Source organism: Dermacentor albipictus, chromosome 1, assembly GCF_038994185.2.
Source record: "Dermacentor albipictus isolate Rhodes 1998 colony chromosome 1, USDA_Dalb.pri_finalv2, whole genome shotgun sequence".
Classification (NCBI taxonomy): Eukaryota; Metazoa; Arthropoda; class Arachnida; order Ixodida; family Ixodidae; genus Dermacentor; species Dermacentor albipictus.
This window is the reverse complement of record NC_091821.1, coordinates 89,398,209-89,410,385: the sequence shown is the minus strand read 5'-3', so window position 1 is coordinate 89,410,385 and position 12,177 is coordinate 89,398,209. Positions and strand designations below refer to the sequence as shown.

General features: G+C 45.0%; 1 protein-coding gene across 1 annotated transcript in view; it reads right to left on the bottom strand.

The window, feature by feature from the left end:
* LOC139057269 (phosrestin-2-like) overlaps positions 1–12,177 on the bottom strand; it is a 789,714-nt gene that overhangs the window by 377,397 nt on the left and 400,140 nt on the right. Inside the window, exon 3 of the mRNA XM_070535167.1 lies at positions 5,704–5,751. Coding sequence (XP_070391268.1) covers positions 5,704–5,751 — 48 coding nt within the window. The remainder of the gene's footprint in view (positions 1–5,703; positions 5,752–12,177) is intronic.

The following is a 12,177-nucleotide window of genomic DNA, read 5'->3' as shown; positions in this document are numbered from 1 at the left end:
CCGCAAGAACTCACCGCGTCAAAGTGACGCGTACGCGATAAAGATGTATTAATATGCCGAACAAAACTGAATTTTCTTCGGAATAGCCGCAGGCTGCCCCGTTCCGAAAGGAATAGAAGATGGCTGCCGCCGATCGCTCAGACGCTGGCTACTCACACCTGCCGGAGAGCATGGGTGTATTTGCGAATAATAAAACTTCTTGCGTGGCCGTGTAACGTTTTCGAGCACTTTCGGCACGTTTACCCCCTCATTCTGCCAACTCTTCTTTGCTGAGGGTCCGTTTTAGCGTCATTCTTGAGCTTCCGTTGCATGCCACCGTGATTTTCGACCAGCCACCGCAAGCTAAGTAAGGGAAAGCCGACCAATCGTAGACGCCGGCACCACCCTCTTCATCCGGTTATCGACTTTCAGTGCAGTGGCTCGTCCCCATCGAATTCCTCTCCACTTGAGCGTTCTCCTCGCCTCTTGTCAGCCAATTAGATACGACAAGCCGCTCAGTGAAGGCAATGTTATTCGTTTTTCAAGCAAACAAAAGTGACCTCCTATGAAGGAGGAGAGCGTGTGATAGGTCTATTCAGACAACCTTGCGGGTGACCGCCCGGTGCTTGCGTTGGTGGTTACGCAAATTTGACGTCAGGAGATTGGAATAGAAACATATTGGAATAGTTTTACGTTATACGGCCCCTGTACTGTACTGTACTGTACTGTACTGTACTGTACTGTACATGGCGGAAACTGGGCCCTATAACGTAAAACTATTCCAATATGCTTTTATTCCAATTTGCTGACGTCAAATTTGCGTAACCACTGACGGAAGTATTGGGGTGTCACCCGCAGGGTTGTCTCAACAGACCAATGAAACGCTCTTCTCGTTCATAGGAGGTCACTTTTGTTTGCTTGAAAAACGACTAACATTGCTACACTGAGCGGCTTGGCTTATCTAATTGGCTCAAAAGAGGCGAGGAGCACGCTCAAGTGGAGAGGGATTCGATGGGGCCGAGCCACGGCACTTAACATTGATAACCGGATGAAGAGGGTGGTGGCGGCGTCTGCGATTGGTCCACTTTCCCTTACTTATTTTACGGTGGCTCATCGACAATCGCCGCGGCATGCAACGGAACCTTAAAAGTGACGCGAAAACGGATCCTCAGCAAAGAAGAGTTGCCAGAACGAGGTTGTAAACGTGCCGAACGTGCTTGAAAACGTTACACGGCCACGCAAAAAGCTTTATTACACGTAAATAAGCCCATGCTCCCCGGCAATTGAGAGTAGCCAGTGCCTGAGCGATCGGCGGCAGCCATCTTTTATTCCTTTCGGAACGGGGCAGCCTGCGGCTATTCCGAAGAAACTTCAGTTTTGTTCGGCATATTAATGCATGTTTAACGTGTACACGTCACTTTGAGGTGGTGAGTTTTTGCGGTTTTGTGACATCGCGTGAGAGGCAGGTGAAATTGCTGCAGCCCGAAAACTTCTGACCAATGGCCGAGGGCTAATGGCGAAAAGGCGTCGAATCAGAAAAAAACTATTTTTCTTTTGTTCGGTGAAATCATGCATAATCAGTGTGTACTATTCATATCAGATGGGGAGCTGTTGCGGTTTTGGTGACGTCGCGTGGCAGACAGGTGAAGTGGGGGTGGTCCAAAAATGTTTTTGACCAATCGCGATGGGCTGATTGCAGAATTGGAATAGAAATGTTTGGAACAGTTTTACGTTATAGCGGCCCTGCGTAGTTTGTGCGGCCACACGTGGTCGCGTGCGCCCTATCTTGAAAGCGATCTACAGACGGCTCATACCTTTGTACGTGCTGTGTTCTCAACGCTCAGTTTGCGCTGAAGCGATAGACAGCACGAAGGTCACTTCGCTCGCCGCTGCTGCTGCGCTTCCTCACGCCAGCGTTTTGACAGCGAGTGTCCGCGGTCATCGAGTGTCATGTGTTCATGTTGCCGGTACGCGCTGACACTATGCTTGTTAATTTAGTTAGTAAGCGAATACTGCCAAGTCTAAGGGCCAATAAAACTAGTATCCTTACTTGGCATAGCTGTCTACGAATTTGATATCGCAATCGACGCTTCGCCTTTCGGGCGAAACTGCGACTTTTTTGTTAAATCAGTTAGGTGTAAGTGTAATTTATGAAGACCCTGTATAACTTAACTTTATTTTCCTGCATTATCGCTTTTTAATTTCTTAAAAAAATATTAAATTAAATTATGGGGTTTTACGTGCCAAAAGCACTTTCTGATTATGAGGCACGCCGTAGTGGAGGACTCCGGAAATTTCGACCACCTGGGGTTCTTTAACGTGCACCTAAATCTAAGTACACGGGTGTTTTCATATTTCGCCCCCATCGAAATGCGGCCGCCATGGCCGGGATTCGATCCCGCGACCTTGTGCTCAGCAGCCTAACACCATAGCCACTGAGCAACCGCGGCGGTTTTTTGTTTGTTTCTTGCTTGTCGATCATAAAGCAGAAGTTTAAACCAGCCCCTCATTGCAATCTACTATCCTGCAGTAATTGACTAACTTTTTCATCCAATTTCACAGTTGGATGAAAGTGCATAGAAACCTGCCCTTTACTGAAACGAAATATGGGGCCCTATAACTTAAAACTATTCCAATATGTTTTTACTCCAATCTCTTGACGTCAAATTTGCGTAACCGCCGACGCAAGCATCGGGCGGTGACCCGCTGGGCTGTCTGAACAGACCAATCAAACGCTCCGCTCGTTTATATATAGGAGGTCACTTTTATCTGCTTTCAAAACGAATAAGAGTGCTTACGCTCATCGTTTTTTATTAAATCTAATTGCCTGACAGGAGGCGAGGAGCACGCTGAAGTGGAGAGGATTTGGTGGGGCCGAGCCAGCGCACTGAAAAAAGATAACTGGATGAAGAGGAAGGTGCGGGCGTCTGCGATTGGTCCGCTTTCCCTTAGCTTGCAGTGGCTTGTATAAGATCGCGGTGGCATGCGATGGACCGTTAAAAATTCCGCTATAACGGACCTTCAGCAAAGAAGAGTTGGCAGAGCGATGTCGTATACGTACCGAAAGGGTTCGATAACGCTACATGGCCACGCAAAAAGTTTTGTTACACGCAAAGAAACCCATTCTCTCCGGCTGGTGCTAGTAGCCAGTGACTGAGCGATCGGTGGCAGCCATCTTCTATTCTTTTCGGAAAGGGGCAGTTTCCAGCTATTCAGAAAAAAATCCAGTTTTGTTCGGCCTATTAATGCATCTTTAACGCGTGTACGTCACTTTCCCGCATTTAGTTTTCGCGGTTTTTTGGCGTCGAGTGACAGACAGATGAAGTAGGTGCAGCCTGAAACCTTTTGACCAATAGCAGAGGATTAATGGCGAAAAGGAATCGAATCATAAATAATTGTTTTTATTTTTCTTGATTTAATCCTGCCTAATCTGCATGTAAACGTCATGTCAGATGGGGAGCTCTCCCGGTTTTCGTAACGTCGCATCACTGACAGGCTAAGGGGGGGCGGTCCAAAAAGTTTTTGACCAATCGCGGAGGGCTGATTGCAGTATTGCAAAAGTTTGGAATAGCTTTACGTTATACCGCCCATGGAGAACGCAGTTTCAAATTAACATAACACAATCGCCCTTGCAAAATTTGCCACTCGTAGTGCATTCATACTGCACATTTGGGGAATTTACGGCGTCACTTTGGAATGAACGGAATCTCTCCTAGCACTATTTTGTCATATTGAAATGAGCGAGCTGGAGCACAGAGAAGGCCCAGGGCAAAGAAGGCACATATTAATACAGAGCAATTGCGTTTAGTAATGCTGTTTCTGGGGGACTTTCTCTCATATTTTCCCTCTTTTGTATAGAACTGGCTGCTACCACGTACCATTTACGATACCCGACAAGTATATAGTATGGCTCGGTTTTGAAAAATAAAGGGTGTTGTTGAAAGTCGCGCAGCGAGTGTGTTTCTATGTGCCTTCTTTTGTCCCTGTGCCTTCTCTGCGCTACATATCTCTCGTTTAAAGATGAACAACCAAGAAGTCTACATCGTCACTCGCATTGGCTTCCCTATCTTTTGGATGCCATCTTACCACTCGCTTTAAAAGTCGGCCTCGCCTGTCGTAATTGCTATGCGAGGTAATCGGCAGTTATTCTGTGCAATATCGCTTGCATGTGGCGGGCCTGGGTGACAAAAAATTAGTTGACTATCACGAAGAGGAGAAATATGGTTTCGTTGTTTCCGAATTTCAGCAGGAGCTGATATTCAATGTTGACATAGTCATGTCGAATAATGATTACGCTCAAGTGCCAAAGTGCAAGGCAGGTTAATCGAGGTAGACAGCAAGAGCTCCCATGCGATGTGCTATTTTACTGCATCCTGCGAGATAATCAAAATTTTCTAGGCCACAGTAATCATGGCACAGTACCCTTGGAGCTCCCTTAGACCTCACCTGTTTTGGCAGCTGAGCCCAACTTTTCAGGCGAACAAGAAGTGTCCTGCAACTTTCCAATCAGTGACAAGTCAGGAAACACATCGTGCGTCAGTTAATATAGGTGGTACGAGTGTGCCATCGGTGCGTTATAGTTTCACAGTATTTTCTAGCGTGTCCTGACGTCGCATAGAGACAGCGAAGATTTCAGAACGATCATTCTTATCTCCCTCAGTTAAACAATGGCATCTCGTGGGACCACAGCAAACGCGCCGCCGTCAGGCACGTAGACAGCAGGAACGTTTTATCTAATTATGCTGGTGGTTCTCACTCGACCGGATAGAAAAAATCTGCGGCTTCTAATAATGATACAGTTTCATGCGTGTCCTGTTTTGCGGCAGTAAATATTCTGTGATGAATGAAACGTGTTTTGAGCCGTTAGCCCTGAATATAGTGCAATGGCACGCAAGTTCTATACCGTTCATTTTTCTGCCTCTAACTTAGCGTCTAGCTAACTGTGCATCTCTGACTGTACCTCTATAACTAATGCTCTGTATTCTGGAAAAGCCGGCGCTAATGTAGCCTGCTTTCCCATTTATCTTCCCTTATTAAACAACATCTCCTCCTTCACCACAGCAGTCACTCAGTGCACACTGTCCAAAAGATGTGCTTAAACGAATATCTCCAATATTGTGAAGCAATTTTTCAACCTCCGAATTGGCTCGCACGGCGATTCAGCTAAACATCTGCCAAGTATCTGCTCGAAATTATCATTCGCCAACTAAGAGGGGCAATTCTGAAGTTGTTTTCCTTCTTCTGAAATGTGGCTTTGTCTTCCGCAGGTCTTTGTTAATAGTGTGCGTCACGCTTAATTGCCCCACGAACTTGAAAATTTTCCCATAGACGGCCTGACGCGTTGACCCGCTTGTTTTTACAAAAAAGTTTAGCCTAAATTTTATTTTTACGTTTTGCACGTCCTTCGTTTCAGATTGCCCGTAATATCCGTCAGCAATCAGCGCGAATGCTTGGCAGTCACCAAATGATCGATCGCGATCGGCCGATGTCTTAGGTCATAGCTGTTCTTCGCATTCAATTTTTTTGTTTTGTTTCTTACCCTTTTCTTTTTCTGAGTTGATACGACAAGGCATTCGTGCGCATGAATGAGTGAATCTAAACTCGGATTGTTTCTTTAGGGTCATAAGGTCTAACGTGCAGGTTGAACATTGCGCAGCGTGTCCGCGTTTGGCTTCATGCGTAGGAAAACATCGAGCACCATGCAGTGTAAATGTGGAAGCTTACAGTGTCTTTGGTGACGACAACGCCGCCGTCAATGCGCCGTCCTCAGCGCTGCGAATAGAAGAAAGAAACAAAAATCGTGCATTGAAAATGGCATGCGCTTCACGTAGACAACAGAACATGCGAACGTTACTGTGGATTTCGTTCAGTTGCGCACGTAGAAGGTTGTGAGCTCTTGAGCGCAACCACGTGATTTCTAGGAAGCGTGCCACAGAAAGTAGGTTGTGTATGTAAATGCTACTACTGCGAAGTGGTAGGATTGTGAGTCTTCCTGCAAACTTAAAGTGTGCAAGTGCTACGTCGGTGCTATGTGCCGTATTCAATTCTTGTGTAGTGGCCCGATCGACAGCTGTAAATTTTGTTCTATAATTACACCATGACTGAAAGAAAACGTGAATCTGGAATGAAGTTCATTAGGAAATTATATACCATCAGGAGTGAAAAGTATCGCGGGAATTTAAAACGCACATTACGAAGAGCGAAGAAGCCGACCATCTCGGTCAACGGTGACTTCATGCAAAAGGGTCTAAGGAAAGTTCGCGAGGAGTGATGATCAAAAATGTTTTGCTTTCCTTGGCTAAACACGTATTCTTAATCATCTAAGGATGGTATAATGTCTCCTATATTGCCCAGGCATTTCCCGAAGTTGAAGATACCGCCCATACACGGCATTCAAAACTTGGTATTCTTAATTTGCGAACGGGCACATGCCCCGGTTTCATAATATGAACACGGAAACTTTGAAGTTTGAAGTTTATTACAATTTGACAATACAAGATTGTCATGGCGCCGGAGCAAAAGGCGAGACTATACACGCCTGACTAGGCCCCTGGCGCCACGAGCACAGCAGACAACAGTGCAAAAAATATATACATATATACACATAATACACACATATACATACTTATATATACGAATGATACAATTTATACATACAAGAAATCATTGCAACACGAAAAGTATAAATAATGAAAATGAAGAAATATACGCATAACAGAAGATGTGAGACATTTTAGGAATCGTCGTTTAACACTAAACGAGACCTTACTGAAGCGGATATGTAAACATGCTAGGAATTTCTCTCGTTTATACTCGTATGTAACGGAAAGACTGAGGGGGTGCCTTTGCTTGTTCTTATTGCATGCCCCAAGTATGCCCGAATGCATTGCTTTTTCTTTTCCGTAGATATGTCAATTAATATATTTGTAACACTTTGGTCTTCATGTATTAGCGAAAATTTCATGTCACATCAGATAACTAACCTTGTGGATAAGGCGGGCAAATAGAAGAATAAGCCCCTCCAACGCAACTAGAGTAAAACATTCTGTCATCAAGTGAGATCTAAAAAATAACCAGCAACAAATTAATTTAGCGAAGGAAGGTATAACTTCGAACCTTAGTAAAAGCTGAGGTTCTTGTAGCCCAAGTGATAATTTTTTGTGGAAGCAGCCTCTTTATAATCTAACATTTTGCCGCAATTATGTTTTAAGCATAATTCCTTCTCTCTATTTGATTGTCCTTAGTAGTGGCCATTCGGTGCCGTAGATTATATGAATCATACGCCCTCTAGCGAAAGAAATAATCGTATTATACAACATGAAGTGTACTGGAGAAGCTGGCGTGACGAGCTTGGTCATCCGTGAACCCTTTTTGTGTAAATACGCCTATACCAAACTTAGACGTGCCACCCACTTTAGTAAAGTTGGTGTAACATTACCGAGTCGATCGAGCATGTGCAATTACTATTGCCTGTAATTCATGGCGACTGTGTGTTCGGAATTCAAAATCACAGAACGCCACAAAGTGCTCGGAAGACGCTTTAATTTACAACTAAATGCTAGCATATATGAATTAAAGAGACGCATCCTCGCACTAGCAGTAATGGAACGATTGTATATCAAAAATATTTATTAACACAGAGGACAATAAAGCTTAGACCATTTGTTTTACGGCTATTACGCATTCGCCGTAAATGCATCTGTATTAGCGATTTCGGAGTGAAGTACGCCCGTATTCGGCTGCTCTCGCTACTTTTGATTTGAGTTAGCTGCTTTAAATGTCTAAAATGCGTTTTTTTCATTGTATATAGTAATTTAATTTAAGACACTATCTACATTACCGTCAACTTCTGAGTTGTGTCGTAATAAACAAAAAAGGCTCCTTCTATTGCGTTACGCCGCCTAGATTTAAGATCCAATGCATTTTAAGGCGCAAGAAAAAAAAATAACAATGGACTGCTAATGGCAGAATATTTCTTCATCTTGGCTTCTTTCTCGCAGTCGTGGAAGTAATTGAATGGCTTTATAGAATAATACACGCCAAGTCAATTACCACTTGAAGGGCCTAGAAAGAGAAAGCAGAGTAAAAGGAAAGCATTGCGTGGATTTTCCATTATGTTACACAGCAGGCCCATTTGAAGTTTCGTCTTTGACATACAGGGAGGCAAAGAGATTGCCAAGGTTTGCAGACATCGTCAAAGCTTTGATTAATAAGTCTTATATTATTATGCCCTTCAGATTTATTTAGAAAAGTATGTGTCCATCAATGGCACCGTCAAAAAGGGCTTGTAACTCTCTCATGACAGGCGCAACGCGATAATGCTCCCTAAGTGATAACTGTTTATCAGTTAGCGAGCATTTGTTGCATGGGGATACTCGCCGTGGAAACATGTTTGCAAGAAGAAAAAAAGCGAAACACTGCGAAGGAAGTAGTCGGCTACAGAAAGAAGCAACTCAGTTTCTGTCTTTCTGTACACCAGAATTACATTGGCGCTGTTATTTTTTAAAGAAATTCAATCACTCTATTTTCGTCACGACGACTCACTCCTGTACAGCCGGCTTTTACAGCTTCTCCAAACAATGCTATACAGTATGCCTGTCGCTCGTTGCAGTGCTAAAACTATGTTCATTTTACATGTGCACTTTTCTTGCGGTTATAAAAGCTAATTGTTTGTTCACTGGTTATCGCGTCCTGTCACTCTACACACTGTGCCATGCACATGTGTTGGAGTTTCAAACAATCACAGCAGACAACGTAACTGGTGCAGCGAGCTGCAACATTGCAGAAATGTAGTACAGAGTACCTATGTACTGACGATGCTTTGAATATGTATTGCGGCTATTGGCCTTTTTCACTAGCGCTCTCGCTCTCGTCATTGTCCTAAAAAACAACGCCGCGTGACAATTCTGTGCACTGAACCATAATCGTATTGCGTTCGTCATTTTATTACCAAAGCCCTGAATTTTTCCGAACACCATCGCAAGACAAAAAAGCTTGGTTAACCTCCCCAAATATCCACCAACCTACTACAGATCGTTTTTATTGTCTGCAAGTAGGACGGTATCATCGGTACATATGACGCCATAACTGACGTATCTGGGCGCCAAAACGCGGTGACCGCAACTCATCTCGTGGGCACAGAAACCACTCACGCGAAGATGGACACCACTTCAGTCGCCACTTGCCGAGTTCGTGTTCTAGCCACGCACGCACCCTACCATGTCGTTGCCGCCTGAAGCGCAGTTGTTTTTATCTCCACCGTCAAGTAAGTCCGATTATATTCTGCAAGTGGGAGTCGTCATTGTGATGAATAGAGCAAAGCATTTCAGATTCGATCCACCGAGAAGCAGCGAGTCGGCACAGCATTGCAATTAACGACGAAGGTGGATGTGACAAGATGTGTGTGGACCCCTTCAAGGGCAAGTTATCCGAACAGTCTCCGAAGCGTGATCCTGTCACGACACGCTTATATTATCTTTCCGTGCCCCGCACGTCGTTTCGGTGGGGAGCACTATATATGCTTTGCTGGTAACAAGGTCGTCACAGAATAACGTACGCAAATACGGCCGCATGTGCCAAGCGTCCATTCCTTGCTGACGGAAAAACAACGCGATAAATGGGTCATGAAAGAGCTGAGAGGACAGGTGCCGTGTTCATCTTATGTTCCGTTTCTCGCTATGTTTTCGCGTCCCGTGAAGCCGCACCAACAAGCTCAAGTTCTCGACGCACCATGTTGTTAAGACCATACGCGGTAAAACAAGTTAATATGACTGTTACGTTGCCCCTTTGGTACACACAAAGCGATGCCCGTCATGACGGCCTGCTTTCAGCCGTAACCCCACAAGTTATGCTTGACTGCGCACAAGGTAGAGCGAGAAAGAAGTAGACTCTTTCCCGGTCGTGTTCCGCATGAGAATCTCGGTTCGTAAAGTCAACAGTCCTCATGGAACTTCAAAGAGAACCTATAGGCGTCATGGAACGCGTCATGTCAGTGTCGCAAAGTGCTGCACTTCAAAGTCAGCCGTCGGTATAGCCTTTTAGCTACTGTTAAATTATGCACTCCACATTCGCCAACAATACTAGAATACAGAGATACACCTACGTAGATGGAGCAATTTGACAACGCAAACATCGCGAGCTTGCAATTCGGCGTCAGCACTCCCTTACCATGACTCCTGGTCTATCTTCTCTCTGACACCCAAAAGCCCTGCGTGACCAAAGGAATCATTAGGCCGCCGTGCTGTATCGCATTAGTACATGAGTCAACTCAAGCTATGGCGCTGGCGTGGAAGCCTGCGTTAGCGTGAAACATGTTTTTAAATTAGCTTTGGCTGAGGAGTGTAGGGCTATCTTTAATGGACTGAAGTATACGGCGGCACCGCACGCTACCATGGGCGACACAACTCTCCCACAGAGCCACTACTCCTTCAGGAAGGATCTGCTGTCTCGGCCCCTCTTGATGTTTTTCAGTGATACCAACGATTCTACGCGTACGTGATTCTTAGTGATTGTAAGCGCATGGTGGCGCCTTCGTTCATATTTCGTCCTCTGTCTCTATTGTTGTTCACGCTTTATGTTAAGGGCATAGAATAATGACTGGAATACAGTGAATTAAGTTGTGAGTCATCTTACATCCGTAATGGGCGAATGGTGCAACAGAGGCGTCCCTGGGCTGATGTATGCGAACGACATAGTGCTACCAGCGGACAACGCAAGGAATTTACTGAGACTTGTGAATAGGTGTGGCAATGAAGTGAAATATCTAGGCCTTATTGCTACTTCACTGGTCAACTTTGTTGCGGTTTTTCTTGGTCATATTTTTTCCCAATAGCGTCGTTAATTCACGATGCACCTCCACGTTCGCCCCGGTATATATACGGAAGTTTTTTCTCGGCTGCTGCATTAAAAATTGGCGCTATGGTGGAGCACTTGTCGCCAGACCCTCGAAGGCTAGTCCTGCCTGCAGTCCAACCGTCCCCTCATCTCGCCTTCATGGAGTGCGGTTCTCACCACAACAAATTGCATAGGATTCACTCAGAGCAAGGAAGCATGTGGTCGCTGCTTAGCACATTGCAAGTTTTCTTCGTCATCCAACTTTCTTTGTAATGCGAATGTGTAATATGTATATGTTCAAGTGACTGCACAAGCTGTGCTCTTGTGGAGCTTGGATCGCTCTCTTCAAGGGCTGCTGCAACCGTCGTGCACACGCCTCTGATTGTCGGGAGCACGCGCAATGCCGTGCCTTACTTGGGAAGAGCGAAAGGCACATTCACTCGGACAGCAAACGCCCCATTGCAGCAAACCATTACCGAGTTCTCCTTTTGGCAGGCAGCAAAGCCGTGAGCACTCTGCGTGCACATAATAATGAGGCTTGCAGAACTCGTCTCAATATTTATTTAGTTACTGTAGTGCACACGAAGAGCGGTACTTTAATCGCATTGGTTTCTCTCGCATATTATTACAGTCAGTAAGAGAGTAGTGGGCAAAAATGACCCCTGGACAAATGGAAGCGAGGCATGGAACGCTATCTGAGACCTCAAGGTATGAAAATCACTCGGAAAATACGAAGAAAGAAAGTAATGTTGGCAAGGGAAAAAACATAAACAAGAGTCATAAGGTATTTAGTTTTTGAAAACTGTTAGGGAGGGGGGCTTACGAGGTCTAACTAAAATAGATAAAATAAGAGAAACACGGTAGTGATTGTCTTGAGATATATGCTGCACTTTGGGAAACGAAACCATTCGCGGAGAGATTTTCATGTTGGCCTCATCGCATGAGGCTGCCGCAGCGGCCGTGTTTTGTGTATCCCTGCCTCACTGAGACAGCAAATTGCTCTTCAGACACCATGGCGGGTACGTAGCCAAACAAAAGCCGAATGTATACAATAAATGGCAGTGACAGTTGGGCCGGATCGCAATGTTTTTTCCTTCTTCAGGGCGTTCCCGAACAAAGTGCTTGTGAGCGGTACGCTCCTTTTCCATTTAAATTATTTGTACAGCGTTCTTTTTGGTGTTGTTGTTGTTGTTGATAAAGCGGATCGCTCGCCCCAGTCGAATTCATGCAATCTTACAGCGACAAGTACCACGCTTGTTCCAGGCTCAAGTTCATTAAAGGGACACTAACGGGAAATTCATGTTTAAGCTGTAATAGCACATTCCCCTTCTACATTGAGATAGGCTTGGTGAGCCAGAAAAAGCA